At 37.4% G+C, this 23,038-nt stretch overlaps 1 protein-coding gene across 15 annotated transcripts in view; it reads right to left on the bottom strand.

Annotated features, from left to right (window-relative positions):
* LOC117402914 (receptor-type tyrosine-protein phosphatase kappa-like) overlaps positions 1 to 23,038 on the bottom strand; it is a 206,625-nt gene that overhangs the window by 38,634 nt on the left and 144,953 nt on the right. For 11 of the 15 annotated variants that reach the window (XM_034004567.3, XM_034004566.3, XM_059024012.1 and 8 more), the window contains exons 9-14: positions 20,432 to 20,541; positions 17,049 to 17,250; positions 15,940 to 16,045; positions 13,271 to 13,544; positions 11,874 to 11,910; positions 4,090 to 4,225 (exon numbers count right to left, since the gene is read on the bottom strand). In XM_034004567.3, coding sequence (XP_033860458.3) covers positions 4,090 to 4,225; positions 11,874 to 11,910; positions 13,271 to 13,544; positions 15,940 to 16,045; positions 17,049 to 17,250; positions 20,432 to 20,541 — 865 coding nt within the window. The remainder of the gene's footprint in view (positions 1 to 4,089; positions 4,226 to 11,873; positions 11,911 to 13,270; positions 13,545 to 15,939; positions 16,046 to 17,048; positions 17,251 to 20,431; positions 20,542 to 23,038) is intronic. The other 4 variants (XM_034004568.3, XM_034004565.3, XM_059024017.1 and 1 more) reach the window with 1 other exon arrangement.

Here is a 23,038-nt window from a genome sequence, read left to right on the forward strand (position 1 = left end):
ATAGGGTTGCCAAGGCAATTTCCAGCCTTCACTTCCAGGTAATAAAGTTCCCAGGAGAGGAAGATCTACCTGCTGTGAAAGGCTGTTACATAGAGCTTGCTGGCTTTCCTGGGATAGTAGGGTGCATTGACTGTACACATGTTAAAATATTCTGCCAGAGTCTTCCTGAAGCAGAACTATACTGCAACAGAAAGGGATATTTCTCCATAAATGTGCAGATAGTTGGTGGGCCAGATATGAAAATACTTGATATTGTTGCCACATAGCCAGGATCCACTCATGACTCCAGGATATGGCAAAACAGTTCCCTACACAGAAGATCTAGTGAAATTGCTGGAGTTCTACTTGGGGACAATGGGTATGCTTGTACCCCATTTCTTCTCACTCGCCTTCTAAACCCACAGAGCAGAGCTGAATATCGCTACAATGTAGCACACCATAAGACAAGATCAGTGATAGAGAGGTTGTTCAGAATATTGAAAAGAAGATTTGCCTGCCTTGGAAACTGTTTAAGATTTAGACCATCTCGACGTGCCATAATAATTGTGGCAGTTGCAGTTCTGCACAACATGTCAAAACTAGCAGGAGAACTCCAGGAAGCTGATAAAGATGTTCATGTTCTGGCCCAACAGGATATCAATGTATCTCGGAGAGCTTTCATCATTCAGCACTTTTCGTAAAGTGAATTTAAATATATTTAATCAAACTAGCATGTTTTAAAACATATAAACATATCTACACACACTACTATAAATCTACATCTATTATGCTATTTTCTACCTAAATTATGTGTATATTCATGTAGGTTAAAGGCATGTAAACTAGAAAATAAACTTTTAAAAAGTATTTTATTAATAAATAATTTAATAATTACAATTGGCTTGATCAGTAGATGATTACAGTTATGGGGAAGGAAACTAATTATTTTAGGCAATAGAGAAGAATTTTGTGAAAAATACAATGTAACTAAAATCTAACAAGAACTTTTAAAACTACTGATTCCAATTCAACAATAAATAGGAACTACACATGTTGCTTGAAAGCATTCAATACAATGTACAATAAGTCATTGGAACTTAAGTACATACAATCAGATTTATATCCTTATGATGAGCACTTGTTAAAAAAACTAAATAGCTCAAAATCCTCAGACTCCGGATCGTCTGTAACATTAATTCTAATATCTCCATTTTTAAGCTATGCTCGTTTCTTTTCATTTCTGCCTCTTCAATTAGTATCCTAATGCACAGTTCATGTTCTTTTAGGAACACCTCCTTTCTCACAAGGAGCACTTCTTTGGCGAGGTTTACAAACATGCTGCTGTCTGTTCTCTTTTTTTTGCAGAGCTGTGGGCTGTGTGTGCAGTTTTCAGTAGTGTCAGTGCCTACTATAGTACCTGGATCCTGAACAATTAATTGGTCTTGAACTATAAAAAACACACACACACACACAATTTGTATAATCTTAGCTGTTATCATGTGTTAATAAAGATTATAATTGTAATTTTGTTCAGGTATTTTAATATGAAAAAAACAAAACAAACAAAAAAACACACACACACTTTACCTGACACCGATTCTGGAGGTGTGCCTGCTATTCTTATTTCTTCCTGTCTCATATCGCTATCTGGTACCTCTTCAATATAGGCAAAGTTTTTGGGGGTAATCCCTTTAATTGTGAGTGACAGGGGGCCGGTCTGTCTTTCTACAGGTCTGCCTCCAGTTCCATTTTTTTCTCTTCTTTCTTTTGCTATTTCTTTTTTTGCCTTTTGCTTCAATTCTTTCCATGCCACCCGTAGCTGTTTTACCGACCTTTTTGTAACCCATTCCTCCGCACTAAACTGCTTCTCTATTTCCACCCATGCTTTTTTCTTTCTCTCCTCAGTTCTCATGTCATGATTCCTGTCCTCTGTAGTTTCTTTAAACTGCCTGATAATTTCTACAAGAAGATTTTTTTTCTAAATCGCTGTAATTTTTCCCCCTTTGTCTTTTTGTTACTGTTTCCATATCTAGATAAAATAAATAAAGGTAGGTTGCCATGGTTAGTGTAATTCTGTTTATTTATCTAAATTTGTATTTAGCAAGCTGTTATTTAAATTTTATAGGCTTTATGTTATAAAACGTTCGAAAATAAGATGGATTTATGTTTTGTCACTGTTACCTGCATTACAAAGTTGTTTTTAAGATGTTTCCTCCATTACGTGTATAATCTCAAAATCGCCAACAGCCAATAAACATTACTTCAGATTACATTATATAAAAAAAGGTACTCTTTACGAAGTGTAAATATAATGCTAGAAATTGCGTATGCTACAATGTGTCGATATCGTTAATTATTATTATTGCCTTGCGCATCTCTGTCCGAGACTAAGAGACAGGTGGAAAAGATACCTTGATACCATGGTGAAAAAATAACTATACTTAACTGAGAAAAGAAGTTTAGAACGGTTCTGCTACAAAGGAAAATATCAGGGATTGAAAAGGGGCCTAGCGTAGTGAAAGGGGATAAGAGATCGATGGTGTGGAAAGCAACGGATATCGCCGTTGTTATATACTGTTTTCTAATACAGTACAAACATATTGTGATTAACACAGTTTAGTACAGTTTATTTACATGTGACACTTACCTCACTAAAGTTTACCTCCGCACTAAAAAAATAATGTCTACCGGATTGGAATGTTGAACACTTTATTCTATTTGTACAATTTACTCCTCTGATTAATTTTAACTCTGAGAGTAATAACTCATCTGTTAATCTTCTCTCCTGCAACCCAATTTTACTCTCGGAATAACTACTTCTGGAGAAGTAACTAATCCATGTTTATGCAAGCAACCCTAGGATCTGCATTATCATATTGAAATTTCTAGCATTTTACAATAATCTCATAGCATTAAAGGGTATGAATCCTTTTGAATCCACAAAAGCAAAACTTGTGCTACAAATGATTTTTCCTAAAATTCTTTGTTTGAGAAATTTCTAGAAATTATACGTTTCCATTTGGGTATGTAAACCTTTGACTACAACTGTGTGTGTGTGTGTGTGTGTGTGTCTATATATATATATTATTTGATTCCTGATAGTATTATTATTTGCACCCTTGCATGTATAGACGTTATCCGTCGGGCACCCTCTGCTGCAGCAAACCACAACTCAATTCCCGCTATTTATATGAACAGTCACACGACTGTTGCAATGTATATTATTATTATTATTTATTTCTTAGCAGACGCCCTTATCCAGGGCGACTTACAATTGTTACAAGATATCACATTATTTTTACATACAATTACCCATTTATACAGTTGGGTTTTTACTGGAGCAATCTAGAGAAAGTACCTTGCTCAAGGGTACAGCAGCAGTGTCCCTTGAACCCACAACCCTCCGGTCAAGAGTCCAGGGCCCTAACCACTACTCCACACTGCTGCCCATATAATGCTAGAGATCTCGCTAAGATGATGCAGCAACTATTTAAATTAGTATATTACGGCTCCCTTCATTATTATTATTATTATTATTATTATTATTTATTTCTTAGCAGACGCCCTTATCCAGGTCGACTTACAGTAACATAAGTTAACATAGTTTCTCTTAGTACATAGGACAAAATGTATACTTTGCCAAGTGTCGCAATGAAATTGTGGTATGTTTGTGCTCCGATTAGCCCATCTTAGTATATCTATCCCATAATGTTATTGTGACATGCCATAGCATTGAGTAGGTTATTAATATTGTCTGTTTATTTCACAAAAGCCAATGCAATCAAAAGAGTTCTTGTCAGATTTAAATCATGCATCCAAACTAACACACTATTACTGTGCGCCTCGCCAATTTCTGTTGTTATTTCAATTCAGAGATTATATACGATTTATAGATGTAAATATTTCCAATTTCACATGACTTTTTCAGATTGATACTGCATTTTTAAAATTACTGTAATTGACCCGGGAAGAAAACTAAACCCCATACCTTACAAGAGACCTGGTGAGGAGCTTTACATGTGAAGGACATGACAAAAGCTATGTGTATTTTATATAGTCTCCAGATTGTTATGCACATGGAAAACTCCGGCAGAGACGTTATCCACTTACCTCTTCTTGATAACTAATATGACAACCAGGAGGAGCAGGATGAAAACGAGAACTCCAGCGCTTATGCCAGCAATCTTCACCACTTCCGTTTGCTTGGCTGGATCTGGTATCACCTCTGGCTCCTCTGTAGCTGCTGCTAAACAAATTAGGGAATTAATCTGTATCAAAGCATGCAATTACAATTGACAACCATCCCCCACACACAAACAAGAACAAATATTTTGGAAAAAGCCAACATATGTAAAAGAGGGAAGCAGTTGATAAATATTTTTTCAGCAACTTTGATTTCATTTTAAGATTTGGTTTAAAACCTGTAATCAACGCATACACATACATTGTATGACAACCAGAAATTGCCTTACACTATAATCCTTTCTGTAGGATATTACCTTATACAGCTCATCATAAACACCAAACCAGAAGCCACTGTTAACATTACAAACCTCTCACTTGTTGGTTACATGGTAAAGAGTAACTTTGCAATACTTGCATTTTCCTCTTGTGCACTTTTAAAGTAAAATATTCGCTTTTAGAAATTGTAAATATTACTAACCATCTGTGTCAAAATTAAGCATTATTAAAAAAAATATATTGTTGTACAATAGTGACACATTGCTTTTTTACAATTTTAAGGAGACACTACCTTCATAGAATAGTAAAGTTGTTTAAAGTAGTCATATGTGTACTGAAATTACAGGTACACCAACATTTACATAAGAGGGTCTTTACTCTCCAAACCGTGCTTTCGACGGATGCACTGAATTTGGTGGATTCAGGTCCAAGATTCCACAGGATTAGAGTGCCTCAGAGTGACAGTATGAAAGAAATCGACCTTGCAGTACTACCTTGTGCTTGATTCACTAGGAGAGATTCTTATTTTATTAGGTACTACGCAATGTATCCAAAATGAACTCATAACCAGAATGTGATTGTTATGCCATTATTTCTGAGCATCTAAAACCACAGTCTTAAAATGACCTACTTTTAACTTGAAAGCAAACATGCAGCATCTGTGCCATTGCCCCAAGTACTGACCTAACGTGCCCCAATCTGCAGAGCTTTTACTAGATTTATGCTTTGGGGCATCTGGACAACAAGATGTCATTTGGCGATCCTGAAAAGCATCCAAATTTCCCAAAATATTCTTGATCAATTCATGGTATTATTAGGATCACATGTGCGCTGTTCCATGAATCTTTATTCACTTTACTTGGATAACTGTTGAGATAATGTACAACATTACACAGCTCCACTGTACCAATAGAGTGGGGAGATTTAACATTTTCCACAATAATAGCTTGCTTTGCTGGCAGCCTAAATGGCTTTTATCCCTACTCAGCAGGCAAATAAAGTATTTATAGGTGTAATGGATATACTAGATATACATGTTTTTTTGTAAACACCTTTACATCAGACAGCTGTTAGTTTTTTTGTATTCTTTCTTTATTTTGCCAGCTTCACTGCATTTATCCATAACACAGTAAACCCAGTTAAGTAGATAAGTTTCCACTCATGCTGTTATCATTGTAATGAAAAAACGCTAGGTTACTTACCGTGACCCTGGATCCCTGAAAGAGAAGACAACCAACAACATACTTATGGGATATGCCTGCCTGTTGGTAGGTATTACTGAGCTCTTTATATCAGAGCTGTCGATGGGCCCTTTCCTGGGGTGATGTCCTCGGTCCCGCCTACCCATCGAACCAATGTGACCTCGCAAGGTTTGTTGGTAGTCTTCTCTTTCAGGGAACCAGGGTTACGGTAACTTACCTAACATTCCCTTTCAATTCGAAGACGACCAACAACATACTTATGGGAAAGTATACCAGAGCAGTCACAAGGGAGACAGAACTGCAGCATACGAGGGGCGCGTCAGAACCACATAACCCAAGGTTAGTGGTTCGAGTGTGTAACCTCAAGGACCCTCGTGCCTAATGAAGGCAAGGAAGGATCTATCTCATTAAGGCGAGAGAACCTAAAAAAAGTATGTGGTGTAGCCCAGCTAGCTGCTGTACAGAGATCGGACAGCGAGGCCCCTCTAAAGAGGACTCAAGATGTGGCCAACCCTCTGGTAGAATGCGCAGCTACCCTCCCAGGTGGGGGCAAGCCAGCACTAACGTATGCAGTTGACACAATTCAGTGCGACAGTCGCTGCTTCGAGAGGGGCTGTCCTAGGGTCCATATACCGTGACAGACAAACAACATGCAGAGCTCTTGTCCTACCCAAGTAACACCTCAATGTCCGCACCGGGCAGAGGAAGTTCAATCTCCTATCCTCCGAAGAAAACTGAGGTGGATGGAAAGACTCCAGTTCCACAGACTGATTCATGTGGAAGGCTGTGGTCACCTTAGGGAGGAAAGCAAGGTTTGTACGTAGTGACACCCCGCTGCCATCTTCCCAAATACGCATGCAGGAGCTGTGTATCGATAGCGCCTGTGGATCACTGACCCACTTCGCGGAGGTGATAGCCAAGAGGAAGGCTGTCTTCATAGACAGGTACTTCAACTCTGTGGCGTGTATGGGCTCAAACTGGGCCTTCGTGACAGCCTCCAGTACAATATCAAGGCTCCATTCAGGGAGAATGACCCTCCTTGGAGGGTGTAATCGCCAAGCACCCATGAGAAACTGGGTTGCCAAGAAATGCGCACCCGGAGATACTGAATCAATGGGGCCGCAGGTGAGAGGCACACCTCCACCAGCGCAGGGCTGTCGAACACGAGCTCGACACTGTCAGCCGACGGTGTCTGTCGTGCTTTGGATGCAACGCATTGAGCCATGCTTGAAGCGGGCACATTCGAAGTAAGCCCAGCTCGATGGCTGATACAGCTGCGGCCATCAGACCCAGCAATTTCTGACACCACACCAAAATGACCTCTGATCCCTGTCGAAACCAGGAGATGCAACCTTGAATAGCTGCTACCCTGTCGGCCGACAGGTATGTGCGCATCGTACTGGAGTCCAGCTGGAGCCCCAAGTATGTTGTGCACTGTACTCGTGTAAGCCAACTCTTTGCATCGTTGATGGTGAGGCCCAGCCTCGCCAGATGCTCTGTCACAATTGCCGTGGGGCCACTGCTCCTTCTCGGGACTGGGAACAAATTAAGCAGTCGTCGAGGTAGTTTAATACTCTGATCCCCTGCAACCGCAAGGGAGCCAGGATAGCATCCACACACTTTGAAAACGTACAAGGAGCTAAGGAGAGGCCGAACAGTAGCATGGAAAACTCGTAAACGCTTCCCTGAAAGGCGAAGCGGAAGTAGTTTCCTGTCAGCATTTGGAACCTCTTCTCCTTCAAAAACTCGTTGAGGAGTCTCAGGTCTAGGATGGGGTGAAAGCCGCCATCCTTCTTTGGCACCAGAAAGTAAAGAAAGAGAATAGAACCCCTCTCCGCAGGGGGTCTGAGGCCACAAGGAGGGGCACACTGAGGAGGCTGCCAAGGGTGACAGCCCTGGAACTACCGACTAGAATGCTGTTGCGTTGGTGCCCCATGCCCTGCGTTTACCCTGTCTTGCGAGGGGGCCCGGTTTCCTGCTACCACGGTGGCCTGTAGGTGGTGCCTCAGAACACCCAGCAGAGCCGTGTGAACTGGGACTGTCCTGGTAATGGTGCGTGCGTGAGGAGGTTGCCAATGGCTTGACCTGCCGGCACAGGGAGGGAGTAGCTTGCCGACATGCCTCACATTCATGGTGGGAGCGCTGCAAGATCTCCTCCGCAGCTGGCCCAAAGTTATAACCCGGGGATATCAGCGCATCTAGTAGCGCCGCCTTGTCTGTGTCTGGGACCCTCGCTTGTGACAGCCATAGCTGTCTGTGAGTTACCACCAGGCTTGCCAGGCTCCGGCCTAAGGAGATCTGGAGCAGCGTGCCGGAGATGAGACGCAACACGGAAGCCACCGGCTCTGGGAGCGGTGCTTCCCTGAGGATGCCAAGTGTGCCTCCGTAACCCTGCACTGCTGGTTCGGGCACACAGGGTCCTTGGCAAACCCCCCACCAGCGGAGACTTGACTAAGGCTTCAATGGTGGAGTTGACCAGGGGAAACCCTGCCAAGCCCAGCTTCTTTGTGCCCTCTAACGAAGCAAGCCGAGACACACTGGGCCCGACACACTGGGGTGGGCGGCTGAGGCAGCCGGCAAGGTCTACTGTACAGCAGGGCAGGTAACAACGCAGCCCCGGTGGAGGAAAAACATGGCTGACTAGCTGCTTTTTGTTTGGTTTTGTTTTTTTAAACTGCAGTGCAGCTAATTCACAGAACAACGCAGACCAAGCGAGATCGTGTGATCTGATCACACACAAGTGGACGCATAACAACATTAGGAAATAATTTATTTTTGCCCAGCTGCACATAAGCAGCCGGCGCAATCGCTCAACGGCAGGCTTATAGCAGAGCCCAGCCTCGGCAGAGGAACTGTGTTCTCCCTAAAAGTGTAGCCAATACTGCACAAGCAGTTGCACACAAACGACAGACAGTAAAGAAGCAAGCCTGCAACGCAAGCGAGGCAGGCTGCTGAAGAAAGGAGACAAAAAAGAGACTTTTTTTTTTTTTTAGTCGCTGATTCCACGAAAGCGACAAGCCAGCTTTCAGCATGAATGCTGGGGAACTGCAGTCGACCTTGAAAAGCTCTTTTAGTAAAACGGTCAGTTATCAACACAGAAGGTCTTACCATCTTGAGAGGCAAAAAGAGGAATAGCTTACATGGGTTGACTGTTTTGATCCCTCAGTAGGTGGGACCGAGGACATCACCCTAGGAAGGGGCCTATCAGCAGCTCTGATATAAAGAGCGCAGTAATACCTACCAATAGGTAGGCATATCCCATAAGTATGTTGTTGGTCATCTTCGAATTGAAAGGGAACTAGCTCTAATCTGTCAACAGTGCGTTTTCCATCCATTTATCGAGCGAGTTTATAAGTTACTCGGTAAAATTGCTACAAAAATAGTAGCGACATAAAGGCGAAAAAAATGGTTTTCGATTTAAACCGTTTTCCATAGCATTTGTCGCATAAGTTTTACCGAGCTTAAAAGTTGGATGGAAAAAAGGCCTAATATAACTTACTTTTGCTTTACATATTATGCACTACTAAAACATGGAGAGAATTTTGAAAATAATTTGAATATGCATGTTTGATTCCATTATACATTCCCTCAAAGAAACAATATCCAATATTGACACCAACTGCAAGAGACTGGAAGAATTTGCACCAGTTTTGTTCCAAATGCACAGTCACCGTCAGTGCCTGACCAGAGAGTAGTTTTTTAGGCATTATTTTGTGTTCTTGATTTTTCAGTACATTAATATGTTGCTTCCCTTCCTAGCATAAAACCAAATTAAAACTAATTTTATTGGTGGTACCACTAGTTAGAAAATGTTATAATAATAATTAAAAAGCTAGGGTAATCTCCTGATATTTCTGAACAGCTGCTGGGTGGCATGGACAAGGTTTACTTCTACCATAAACACAAGTGTTGTAGCAACTTTTAATAGAACAAAAAGGTAATTTACCTCAGACTCAAAATCTTGTTCAATATGAACAACATGCAAGTAATAGGCTACCATAACCTTTAAAGAAACTGGTTTTACAATAGGTTCTAACATTACAGATAAAAGGTTATTTATCAATCCTATGTATCATTTAAAAAAAAAAGTATTAGTTTTGGCATTATCCATGTCTTACTTCAAGAATACTTATATCACTGTCGGTGCTTATGAGATTAATTTATGACAAATACTGGAAGGCATTCAATTGAAATTGGATTACAAAGATACAGAAATATCAGATCAAGGTTTAAAATGATAATCCATGTCCTGTCAATATCTAACAATCCACTTTCCTGTTAATGTTTTTTTTTTTTTTTTTAACAAATTACTCATGTACAGTATAACAAATTTATACTTGAAACATGCATTTCATCATCAACAAAACTAATATTCCTAAAATGGAAGAAACTTGTGTGCGTTTACTTGAGGCGCTAACTTTATTTAATATATTCTTAAATCACAATTACTTTCTACACTGCTTTAGGCATTCAGTATTAAACATTGTTTGAGAAAAAAAAAAAAAAAACAGAAGATATGGCTTTATACACATGATTTTCCATTATTTGCCTTCCACTTAGAAAATTCTAGGCAGAAAAAGGGTTATGCTGTTATTATAAGATAACCTTATCAAAGAGAGGGAGCGAAAAACTATATTCCCAGTAAAAATAAAAATGGCAGGTATAAGCAGGATGTGAAACAAAGACAATATGTTTGCACCTCATAAATGTCTACCCAAAATAAGACTGCATAAGGTCCTGATCTTACGTGATACTTCTACTTACTTTCATTTAGACATGTATTCTCTTTCCTCTAAAGAATAAATTAAAGTTTAAATAATGTATGGTAAAAAAAAGTATAGCATTACTGTAGGATTAATAATAGTTATCATAGTTGATATTTTATATATATATATATATATATATATATATATATATATATATATATATATATATATATATATATATATATATATATATAAAGTTTTGACACCACACAAAGACAACATACGTGATCTACCAAATGTATTAAAATAATGTGTCGCCTCTTTCTTCAAAGCAGAATGATATATCTTACGATAAACAATGAAACCGAGTACAACAACAAAAACAAGATCAAAATACCACACACTTCCCCAGCTGGCCAGGGATTTAAATAAAGCAAAGCACACTGGTAATGTATACTCGATAATAACTTAAGATGTATGAAGCTGCTTTTAAATTGCGCATAAAGGTCAAAAAAACAAACTGCATCCCTTAAGGTAATTAATGGAAATGTCACGTCTAATCTCATGGCTTGTAAATATACTGGCATGCAATCTATATTTTAAAATATGGCCAAATATTACAAAAGCATGGCAGTGAAAATGTGCATGTTTACTGGACCTCTGATCAGAGGTCAATATTGAGTTTAACACCACGGTTAGCATGCAGTCTATATAACTGAGTTTATGACAGCTTTGTAAAATTACTGGCAGAAAAGGGTTATTCTTTCTTATAAAATAAACTTGGTTGAACTCGAGTCATAGAATACAGTTGTGTACAGATTATGAAGCCAATATCTCAAAGCATTTGGTCACCTGGAAACCAAGAAAATGCATAATGACCACATTAAGGCAGCAACATAAGTCACAGGTCAAAGTGAACAGTACTATTACTTTTTGCCAGAGAAATGTCAAAGGCGTTGAAAAAATTAAGTCAGCATCTGGTTTATACGAGATTCAGTTGGAAATGTGTTAGCAGGTTTACAAAAACCACAAGAATGCTTAATTATACCACACACAGTATAATGGGTTAATATTTCAAAAAAAAAAAAAACTAAATATAAAACACCTGTACAGTTTTTCTACCTTATATTTGTTTATAGTTCAAAAATATATCTTTAAAACACACAAAGAGCTTACAAAAAGAAAGCTCTATTTTTTAAATCCACCACTCTCGTGTTGCTTGGCATCCTGTTCTAATGCCAAACTGTGCACCAGACCAGAACCACTTTATAGCACAAATATCACAAATAAGCTTTTCTTAATTCTGCCTAAATCCAGCTCGCGGCTGAAACAGTATCCTTTTGGCTGAGCTACAAAGAATAGAAAGCACTCCCATTATCTGAGAAGAGGTCTCAGTGCGTCAAAGTACTCTGCTGGCAGTACAAGTGGGCACAGAAAAAATGCTCTGAAATACAAATGCCACATTTAATTGCAGTAGTTTCAAATAAGCCTGCAAGGTCTGTCCTTCTGAAAGAAAACATCTTACCTTTTGTTGCAACCCTCACACACTGAGTTTTTGTTTCCTATCAAGAGAAAAAAAAAATGATTTAATGTAACTTTGACATCAGAGCTGTGGTTTATCCTACAAGTAATTTGACAAATGTATGAATGCAGGATCTTGCTGAGCAATCCAATAATACTTTGCTGTCACAGAGAGAACTTTTTAAACTTGTGTACAATGCAATCTACTCCTGTATCTTTGCTTTCTTACTAACTCCTAGGTTTGATAGGCAACAGAAACTGTGGAATCAGGATGCTTTCACTGTTGAGTTATTTTCAAAAGCAAAAAATGAAATAGTGCACCCAAGTAATATTTTTTTACAATCCAGTGCAGCTCTCTTCCGATTTTATTTATGTATTGCCCTGGCAGAAGAGAACATGTCAATGACATCGGCATGGGACTTGTAAAGATATGTTCTTTCACACATGGAGTCCTTCACAGCGCTTAACTTCCTGTTGTGCATCATTTCCCCAATATATATTCAGCATTTGGCAAGAGCTAGAAATGATTAAATGTCAACTGAGCTGATAGTGAAGGAATGACAAAGTAATAACAGGGGTATAAAGATTCATCCAAAAAAAACACACACAGCAGTCAGCTCGTTGAATAACATATTTTTTTACACTTGTAAACACAGAGGTTTTACTTGCCCTGAAGAATAAAAATGTAAAACTTAAATGTAACCAAGTTGTTCTGTGTAAAACAATTAACATACATATTAATCTTTATACTCCCGTGATTACAGTATATTTATTAAAGTTTACTTTAGAACCTCCACCTCTCAAATACAAGAAAAGGAGTAACAAAACAAGTTTTAAATGTATTAATACACTGACACACACATTTACGTTCCTCGTTTCAATTAGCCCACTCCAACAAAAAAAAGCAATCATTTACAGTTGTGTGTAAAAAAGGACATATCTGTGAGTAGATTGGTAAGCCTTTGTGGATTTAAAGTCATCAGAATATATTAAAAAGGCAACGTGGTCTGAGTATAGTAAAGTATGAAGAGGCTGTGTAGTCCAGAGGTTAAAGAAACAGGCTTGTAATCAGGAGTTCCCCGGTTCAAATCCCACCTCAGCCAATGACTCATTGTGTGACCCTGCGCAAGTCACTTAACCTCCTTGTGCTCCGTCTTTCGGGTGAGACGTAATTGTAAGTGACTCTGCAACTGATGCATAGTTCACACACCCTAGTCTCTGTAAGTCGCCTTGGATAAAGGTGTCTGCTAAATAAACAAATAATAATAACAAATAATAATAATAATAATAATAATAATAATAATAATAATAATAATAATAATAATAATAATAATAATAATAATAATAATAATGAAGGTTCTGAGGTAAAATGGAAAGATACCAGATGTATGCCACTCTTACCTTTTCCACACTGCTCACAGCCTGAAAGTAGATATTATAGTTTTTCCTCGGGGCCAAAGGGGGATTCCAAAACCCATTGTATGTTTTGTTGTCTCCCACTGTGAATGGAGCTGGGTCAGGCAGGCTTCCGGGTGGCAGCTCAGCGGCAAAATAATATGGAGAACCCCCACTGGCTGCACTCTGGTAGGTGACCGGTACTTGGTAGCATTCCAGTGAACTTGCCTCTCTCTTATTTCTGTGAGGGTTCAGTTCTTCAACAACAATCTGGTAGGCACTGTGAATAAAGAGACATTGTGAACCCTTACATTTCAAGGTAGAATACAAATATAGCATATTTTTGCTCACTGTTCAAAAGGTCTTTGGAGAATACTGCCAAAACTTTTTTTTTTATTGAACAACAATACATGTTCAAAACCACAACACATATGTTTAACACCCAAATATAAATTCATTAATTAAATGTCAATTGTCACGCCAAGAAGCAAATCCATCCCTAGATAAAAATGTTAAATTTACACTGATAATCATACAAATCAGGCTTAGGCAATAAGCAAATGGAGCACATAGACAGAAGCAAAGGGAATTCCAAATACCACAACAGGATTATCAAGGTACATTTTAAAAAGAAAAGGCAAAAGAAGTCTCTTGAGAATGTGTTATTTACCAATAATGGTTTCTAAAATTAATTAAAAGCCACCCTTATCTGTGCATCAACAGAAGAACTGCGTGACTTTTTTTCCCCATTGTGGCTATATTGGACTAACACCACTGAACAGGACCAATTGTAAAACTGCTCTCAACTCGGTCTCAGTGGCAGATGGAAACAAGGTAATACAGTGTTAGATAAAACTGGCTGAATATGAAACTTGTATGATAATGCTAAATCCAAGATAAAACCGGTGTTAACCAGTGTTCGAACAGAACATTCTTATAAAACTGTACTATACAAAACTCATCTTCAAGGCCAGACATGACTGCTCAAGGCCTGTCTTACAGCAGCAGTCTACAGTTGTTGTATCAATAGTGACAGAATCTAATGATAGTTTTCCCCACCTCATGACCTTGCAAACAGTACAACATCTATTTTGACTGAAAGCTCCACAGATCTAAAATACAAGAGACACACCATAATATACAGGCACAAATGGACATAAAATCTGTCCAGTCCACCAAATTACACTTTGTTACTGTGTCACATGATAAACTGTTACAATTACCTAAGCAGATAGCACAGTTTGTTAAAAGTCTCAAGCACCAATTCTAACTTTCTCAAAATAACCAAAGCCTTGGGTTACATACATTTAGAAAATCATATGATCTATGGACATTTTACTGCAAAAAGATTTAAGAGCTTGCACTGTCAAATTTGCTTCCGCCATTACGTTATGCAAGTCCAGCTATGGCAATGCAGAAATCCTTCAACCAGGTACTTTAAGATGAATTTCAAATCAGGAAGATACAATAATTCTGAATGAATTAAAAATTAAAAACAGACGACAGTGTTTTACTAAGTATTGTCTGTCTAACCATGCTCTGCTCTAATTTTCTTCATTATTTTTAGCACTGTTCTCCTTTCATATTTCAGATATTTGATACTATAGTATCACATTTTTTTTTTAAATGGAAGATTCCACATCATTGGCCCTATACTGAAGATTGTTATTCAAGGCATTATTATTAATTTTGACTATCCCCAAAAATACATGTTTCACTGTAGAAATAGGGACTAAATTAACAGGACTTCTCAGAAAGTCTACATAGATTAAAAAAAAACTGTAAATGATAAAAACAGATCCTTGTTTTCTTGTAATAAATATTTAATATACCGATATAATAGCTCACACTGCCTACATACAGGTTACTTCTAAGCATGAATGTCAATATCACAAACATACTTGCACATAAGGAAAATAAATTAAGAAAATAATTTGGGGTCCTGAGTTCTCTCCTTAAACCAAATCAATATTAAAATTAGTAAATTCAATTATCTTCAAAACCACAAAAAGGGAACCCCTTGAATAAACACACAGCTCTTTCTACCCGACCTCCTTAAAAACAAGACAAATCAATAAATTGTCTTTCATTAGAGACTTGATGAGGACAGCGAAATGTCACTCAGAATTAACATAACCCGGCACACTTTAATAAAGCTTACAGACATGCCAGATAATATTTAATAGCTACAACATGATTTCTAGTAAGGGCCACGGGGAGAAAAAAAGGTCAAATAGTTTGTATTCATCACAGTTGTTCTTCCTCTCCACTTCCCAGCGTTTCTAATTTTCCAATCATATACGAAGCACACCACAAACTAGTTGATTTAGTGAATTGGTGAGGCTAGAGTTATCTTTAAATCCCTTTTATGACAACTACCTGCAAACTCTATATACCCACTGATACGAATAGAGGAAGGGAAATGAAATGGAAGAGCCTGACAAAAACAAATCAAACAGAAGAGATATGTGGGTGATTCAAGGCTTGAATATCTAAATTCCCACAAGAGTTTTACTTTTATTAACTACAGGTCTATTTATAGACTTTGCCTAACCAAGAAAAACAAACCTCCTGACAGCAATGTCAAATTAATCCATCTTGGAAATTAAGTACTTTATTAGCTGCTAGGCAGCCTGTCAATCTGCAATACAAATGAGCTCAGCTCACATATTTACCTGATGGGAGCACCTTTGGCCGTGGCAGGTTTCAGCAGTACAGTAATAGTGGTAGCGGTCTCATTGAGACAAGTTTCAGTCATATCATAATCTGGTATTGAAGGAGCTGGTTGGAAACACACAAAAAAAAATCTTGGTATTATGTACATTAGTGATACATTATATGTAGAGATTCTGATTTTCGGTCCCCCCCCCAACTTTTCTACTCTTCTTTAAGAATTCAGTTGATACCTGTTAAGCCATTCATGTATCTCAATCAAATTTTAAATTTTAAGCTTTTAAGAGTTGTCTGCATTCTTGTCTAACGCTCAGTAAATCAATAGATTACCTTTAATCAGTATAATTAGTATAAAATAGGTTTTCTAAAATAAAAAAGGAAGACATTAAAAAGCTTTTAGCCCTGATTCACACTTGTTTTAAATGTGATTGTCATCTGTCATCTCAGACTATTAAAACACTAAGGAATTAATTAATAGAAAACTATTTATATTGTAAGCTGTAAATGCAATGGAAAGAAATACATTTAATAATTACCATGCAAAAGAAATGTAAAAAAATAAATAAATAAATAAACGGTACGTAGTTATTATTATTATTATTATTATTATTATTATTATTATTATTATTTATTTCTTAGCAGACGCCCTTATCCAGGGCGACTTACAATTGCTACAAGATATCACATTATACATTATTTCACATTATTTTTACATACAATTACCCATTTATACAGTTGGGTTTTTACTGGAGCAATCTAGGTAAAGTACCTTGCTCAAGGGTACAACAGCAGTGTCCCCCCACTGGGGATTGAACCCACAACCCTCCGGTCAAGAGTCCAGAGCCCTAACCACTACTCCACACTGCTGCCCAGTTCAGTTCAGCTCTTGTTTTCTGACAAAACTGAAAAAATGTGTACAAGTATGGGCAACATTTCCTGCTACAATGAGACAAATCGAAACAGTACATGTCCAAGAGTTACTTCTCAAAGCAACCTTAGTATTTGGTTTATAAGGAAATCAACTGCTCAGAAATGCTTAACAGACTGGAGTCTGATATGCATTATCTGAGCAATCTTTCATTTTTTTGATATGCCATTTTGTTACAATTACCTGATATGTTGGTGGTGACATTCACAACAGTTGGTGGACCAAACCCTTTCACTGTGCTGGCCCTGATAATGAATTGGTAGGTGGTACCTGGATGCAGCTGTGAGAATACATGGTGTGTGCTGTTCCATTTCAATGCAACTGTCAGTGGACGTTTTGCCACATCGACTGCAGGATCAAATGACCTAATGCTGCTATAACTGATCTATAAGGAAAAGAAAGAGGGGTGGGGGGTAGAGTCAAGTCTTAAGTTATGATTTTCATTGTTACAATAAGAGAAAAAAGTGAGGTAAAGTGAGGTACTGTACTGGAGTGTTTTCGAAAAGGATTCTTGATTTTGTTTCTCTCTCTCTCTCTCTCACTCCATACACTTATTCTCATAGTAATAAAAGCTGAATGTATCCAACAAATATTGTTTTCTAACTTTTGACTTGCTACTGCTTTATTATAATAAAAAAATCTGCAGTAAGTGCCTGTTCAATTAAATCTTTCGCACAGACATCAAGGTTTTCGCCTGTCTACTGCCTGAAGACATTAAGAACATTTCCATGAAAAATAATTAAAGGTCTGATATTCTTCAGAGGGCAAGTCCAGAAAAGGTTTAGTTGATTTAGAAATGGAGTCTAAATTCCAAAATTTTATAAAATGTGTATTCTGAGGGAAAAGATGATTAAATTTCATAGTAGCTTCAAGCATCTCAACAATGACCTTACTGCATTAAATTTTCACAGAATGGTTGTGAAATAGTCTACGGATGGGATAGACATTGAACAACAAGAAAAAATGATGAACAGTCTTATCTAAAGCATATTTACTGCCAGCATTGCTTACATAGCAGATATTACAAAAGATAGTGAGCATCTGTCTTAAGTTAACGTAACTCCTTACAAACGACGTTTCTGGCTGCTCAAACTGTGCCAAAATGTTTAGCTAAAAACAATGTAGCATCAACAGTAACATCTTAAAAGGTGAACACTTTGAAAGCCAAGCTATTCTCGGTAATAACCTATTGACGATCAGGCAGGGCATTCCACATTTACTGTAAGTTTGCAAGTGCAATGTTAATTAGATCTTTCAAAACAAGATTCCACAAAACAGTGCCATCTGTTTTTCTATTGCTGGGATATTGCTTTGCTTTAAATTATACTTTTAACTTCCTGTAACATTAAGGAACTCAACTATGCTTAATATATACCACTGGAAATCAATGGCATTGCATGCATTGACAAGGGACGTACTTGCTTCTGGGTTACTGGATTATAACACACCGTTGGTCAGAATCACCAGTATAGTTATTGGTTATGTACAGCCAGTGGCGGCTCGTCTTTAGAAGCTACAAATTTGCTACCGTTATCATAAAGTTTTTAAACCATATTCCCGAAAATACGACCCTAGGATTCTTTTTTTTTGTTGTTATACGTTGCCAAGACCCAAAGTAACCACTCTCCACCACTAATTCAGATTCTGCAGTTTGGCTAAATTTGGTAGTTCAGCCCAGGACTTTACAGGAACTAACGCCATGGCCAAAGAGATTGTGATTGAGATTTTAAAGAAAATAAATCCAAGGAAATGATTATCATTTACATTTTTTACGTTAGTTCATTTCTGTTAGTGTTTGACTAATAAAAAATGCTGAATATCTAAGAGGCCTGAACTAATTGTACTCCTTAAACCTCTACTGAATTACTTTTTGTTCCTCAGAAATCTTCTGAAAGCAATCAGTTTGTTTTATACATTTTCACTCCCCTTTGTCATACATATATTTTGTTCCCCCGAGGCTACACTATGCAGTTAAAACAAAGCACACACATCTGGTTTTTTAGTGCTTTATTTCGTAGCAAAAATCAAACTAGAAAGTTTATAAAAACAATACTTTATAGAAATCAATGGCTTTTGTTTTCAATATTTACAATAAACAAAACAATTATCAAAAACTGAAAATGAATAATTTGTTTGTAAACGTTTGCCAAGTTCTAAAATGTAACATAACTGTTTCTGTAAATCAAACATATGTATTTAAAACTAACTCTTGTGTGATTCATTAATTCAATTGGTGTGGCACTCCAGAAAGAAATTGCTTTCTGGTGTGAAGCAGACACAGATTACATTTTGAGCACTTCACTTTTGGAGTGGCTTTGCAACCTCATTTCTTGTATCTTCCCTTGTTTTCTTTTATTATTTATTGAAAATACTATCTATATTAAGTTTTACATTTGTTTAAAATTAACTCTATTGCATGATGTAGCTTTCAGGCAACACACGATCAGTATGTACTTTGAGTAAACTGTATGGTGCAGCTTTCAGGCAACAAAATCAAAATTTGGAAATTAAAGTAGGAGTATAACACAATTCTCAAACACACCCATGTGTGTTCTTGGCGATTTATAAGCATGAACTTTATTTTTTTAAACGATCGAGCGGCTTGGTGGTCCAGTGGTTACAGAAAGGGACTTGTTACAAGAAGGATCCAGGTTCAATCCCAGCTCAGCCACTGACTCGCTGTATGTGACCCTAAGCAAGTCACTTAACCTCCTTGTGCTCTGTCCTTCGCACGAGAGGTAAAACCGAGGTCCTATTGTAAGTGACTCTGCAGCAGCTGTTGTGATGCATAGTTCACCCCCAAATCTAAGTCGCTTTGGGTAAAAGTGCTAAATGACTAATAAAAGCTACCAACAACTTGTACAGAATAAGAGAAAAAAAAGTTGCTTTACTCATTGACATACCATGCCCTTTACGTTTAGCTTCCTGATGGGATGTACCACCTCCTCATTGGATTGTAAAATACGTTGCTTACTGGCAACATCATGCATTAAAACTGAAATGTTATCATCCAGGGGAGAGATTTTGACAATTATATTTTGTTGCCTTCAGGCAATAACATGCGGTAGAGGGTTACTGCCAGTATGGAGGCGAGATGTTTAACCTTTTGAGGCAGACACACTTTGATCTGCAGAGGTGATTAGGCCCTAGCCATGCAGTAAGAATTGTCAGTGATCTTGTTCACCCATTTACTAGCCATTTTATAAGTACTAAATTAGATAAAACACAATATTTAATTATATATTTCAGAATACTGTCATGTACCTAGTGTTGCAAACTGATCCTAACATCTTTAATCTCTCCTAGATATTTGGACTACAATGGATTTAAAACTGTAGACATTTTGCTGCCATTACATTTCAACAAAAAGTGTTGATGTTGAAATCAACATCTTTATAACACGTGGTTACTGTATGTAGTTCATGCCGAATTTGTCAGCACAGTAATACTACAACTTTGCAAGATGGAGTAACTGTATATCAAGTTCGAAACCAGAACTCTGTGAAATCAGCTATGATTGTTTTTCTTAGCCAGACAGCATAGTTCTTAACAGCAGCTTTTATTACCTCATACTGAGTGATGACTCCATTGGGCTCCAAAGGCTCCTTCCAGTGGAGGAAGATTTTATCTTCAAATGGCATGGCTTTCATTGACTCACTGGGAACAGGGTTCGGCACTGCATTAAAATTGTGAAAATGATATAGTTTCATTAAACCGGACAACAGACAATTTAACAAAATTACCACTGAAATGATTTCAACCATTTCAAAATACAGATCCTCCTTTTTTTCAATGTTCATAGTCTCAGATATAGTACCAAGGTGTGACATGCCTTCTGCATTCTTTCCTCTAAAATTAAAGCGGTAAGGCAATCTTCTGTATTAAAGTGCCACATACAACTGGCTACCACACATTCTGGATAAGCATTTCTATGGATGCAAGTAAGTGTATGTATGTGTATGTATGTATGCAGAAACATATTTATAGGCACCTCCTAGACACCCAGATTGCGATAGTCCTAACATTCACAATTGGCTAAAGTCTTACCTTTATATATATAAAAGAGTCAAATGCTTAATAAGGGTAGGGAATTGCATCCCTGTGGGAGATAACAAGGTTTTCGGTTTCAGTTTAAAGATCCAATACCAGTTAAGGCCAGCACTACAACAAAGGCAAGTCATTTTGAAGTCAAAACTACTGCTGGAAAGTAGAATTGGCTCTATTTCTTCCAAACTGTCATGCAATTGGATATTTTGAAAAGCTATTCAGCAGAGAATATACCTTTCAGTTGAAAACACAACTACAGGCACTCTTGCAAAGAGGCACCTTTTCACTTGCAGCACAAAGTCCAAGTCCCTCTTTAAAACTGTGACCTAAATCTTGCTGAAACCTTTGGATATTCACAAATGGCAGTGAACAGCTGAATGCACATAACTGGTGTAGATTTTCCCCCAAAGATTACCAAATAGAAAAGGCTGTGTTTACAGAGTTTTACTTCCGAAGGCCAACTTTATTTATTTGCTATACGATATGAAATTGTGAAATGTACAAATAGACATAAAACAAAAGTATGGGTGGTTATTTCATGTTCAGTACTTTTTTTTTTTTTTTTTTTTTAATCTCTCATTAAAGCTTGTCAAACAACCATGGTAGCCAGAATAAAAATTCCCCTGACAAAAGTTTCAGAGCAAAATGTTATTTGGTTTTATTGGTTGAATTGATGTTTATTTCTATTCAGCTGTATGCATCATAACATGTAGGCTGTTGAAAACAATGTTCAGAATGTGAAGAGCCCCTGCATAGTAAACATCAAATCTGCCTTCACAGCAGATGACAGCACTGAACACATTTGCCTGCAATTCCTTTAGTTATGAGGAATCAACCAGCAAGCCTCACAAAAGTAAAAAACACTTATTTTCAGTGCAGATTTTCTAGAAATAAAAAAAAAACACATTGGTTTAAGAGCTCCATGCATTTAGCAATGCAAATTCTGAACAACCTGTTTAAGTAGTAAGAAATATTTCTATTCCACATGCATTGGAAACTATGAAGGATTAGATGACCCCTGGGACTTGAAACACATTTTGGAACATTATTAATAACCTCATCATGCCAAATTCGCCCATAGACACAAATCTAAACCTTTAACTTCATTGGAACTGTTCATACAGCTGGCATGTGAAGACTTTGGAAATGTTAACTAAGGATATTCTTGGCATTTAGTCTCATGCACCAGATAAAGACTGAGCCGCTGTGAGCCCCTCTAATGCTGTTTATGGCACTCAGGATAAGGTACTGTAGGCGTTACTTCAATATTCTTGGAATTGTAGTGTCCAAAACTTCAAACATGATTGAAATCAAACAGCATGACCCAGGTGAAAGTCTGCAGCAAATTAACTCAAATTTATTGACATATATGGAACACATATGTACTGCCATTCTGTAGTGAATGATACTATTATTTTTAATGGACAATTTTATTATTATTATTATTATTATTATTATTATTATTATTATTATTGTCCTGCATGAAATGGCAAGTTATTTAAGAGGTAGCCTGTCAAAAACAAATTGTTCAGGTTACAGAAAGCACACTCAAAACCATTTGTTTGAAAACAGAATGGCGTATCACACTTCAGCTTCGTGAGTCGCTGATACAAATCTACTCTCCTTTTGAATCCTCAACATCTTTTCCACTAAACACAAAAATGTCAGTTATGGTAAGAGTGGGAAAATCTTGACAAAGGACAATGCAATTTATCTCCCCCTGCTCAAGGACAGCATTGCAATGGAATGAAGTGGTTTTCAAAAGATTACTTTATGATCAAGTACTAAATTCAACCTATTTGTGTAGCATGTATGTTGAATTTATTCAGTTAATTTCACATAATTAATAAACAAATGTAAGGTAAATGGTCTTATTAAAGTAACACATTTTCAAATTTAAATTGTCACAATCAATTTGTTATTAGTTTGGCGACAGAGTTTACATTTTGATCTTAACCCATTAAGTACCAAATAATTTTTTCTTTGATCAGAACAATTTATGTAATTGTATACATTCTAAATCAATATTTCTCGACAAAAGAAAAAAATGTAAATCCATCTATTTGGCTACAAACTACAGCATCCTATTTTCAGGACACTCAAGCTAGACATCTGAAGGGTGATAT

This window comes from Acipenser ruthenus, chromosome 5 (genome assembly GCF_902713425.1).
Source record: "Acipenser ruthenus chromosome 5, fAciRut3.2 maternal haplotype, whole genome shotgun sequence".
NCBI classification, from domain to species: domain Eukaryota; kingdom Metazoa; phylum Chordata; class Actinopteri; order Acipenseriformes; family Acipenseridae; genus Acipenser; species Acipenser ruthenus.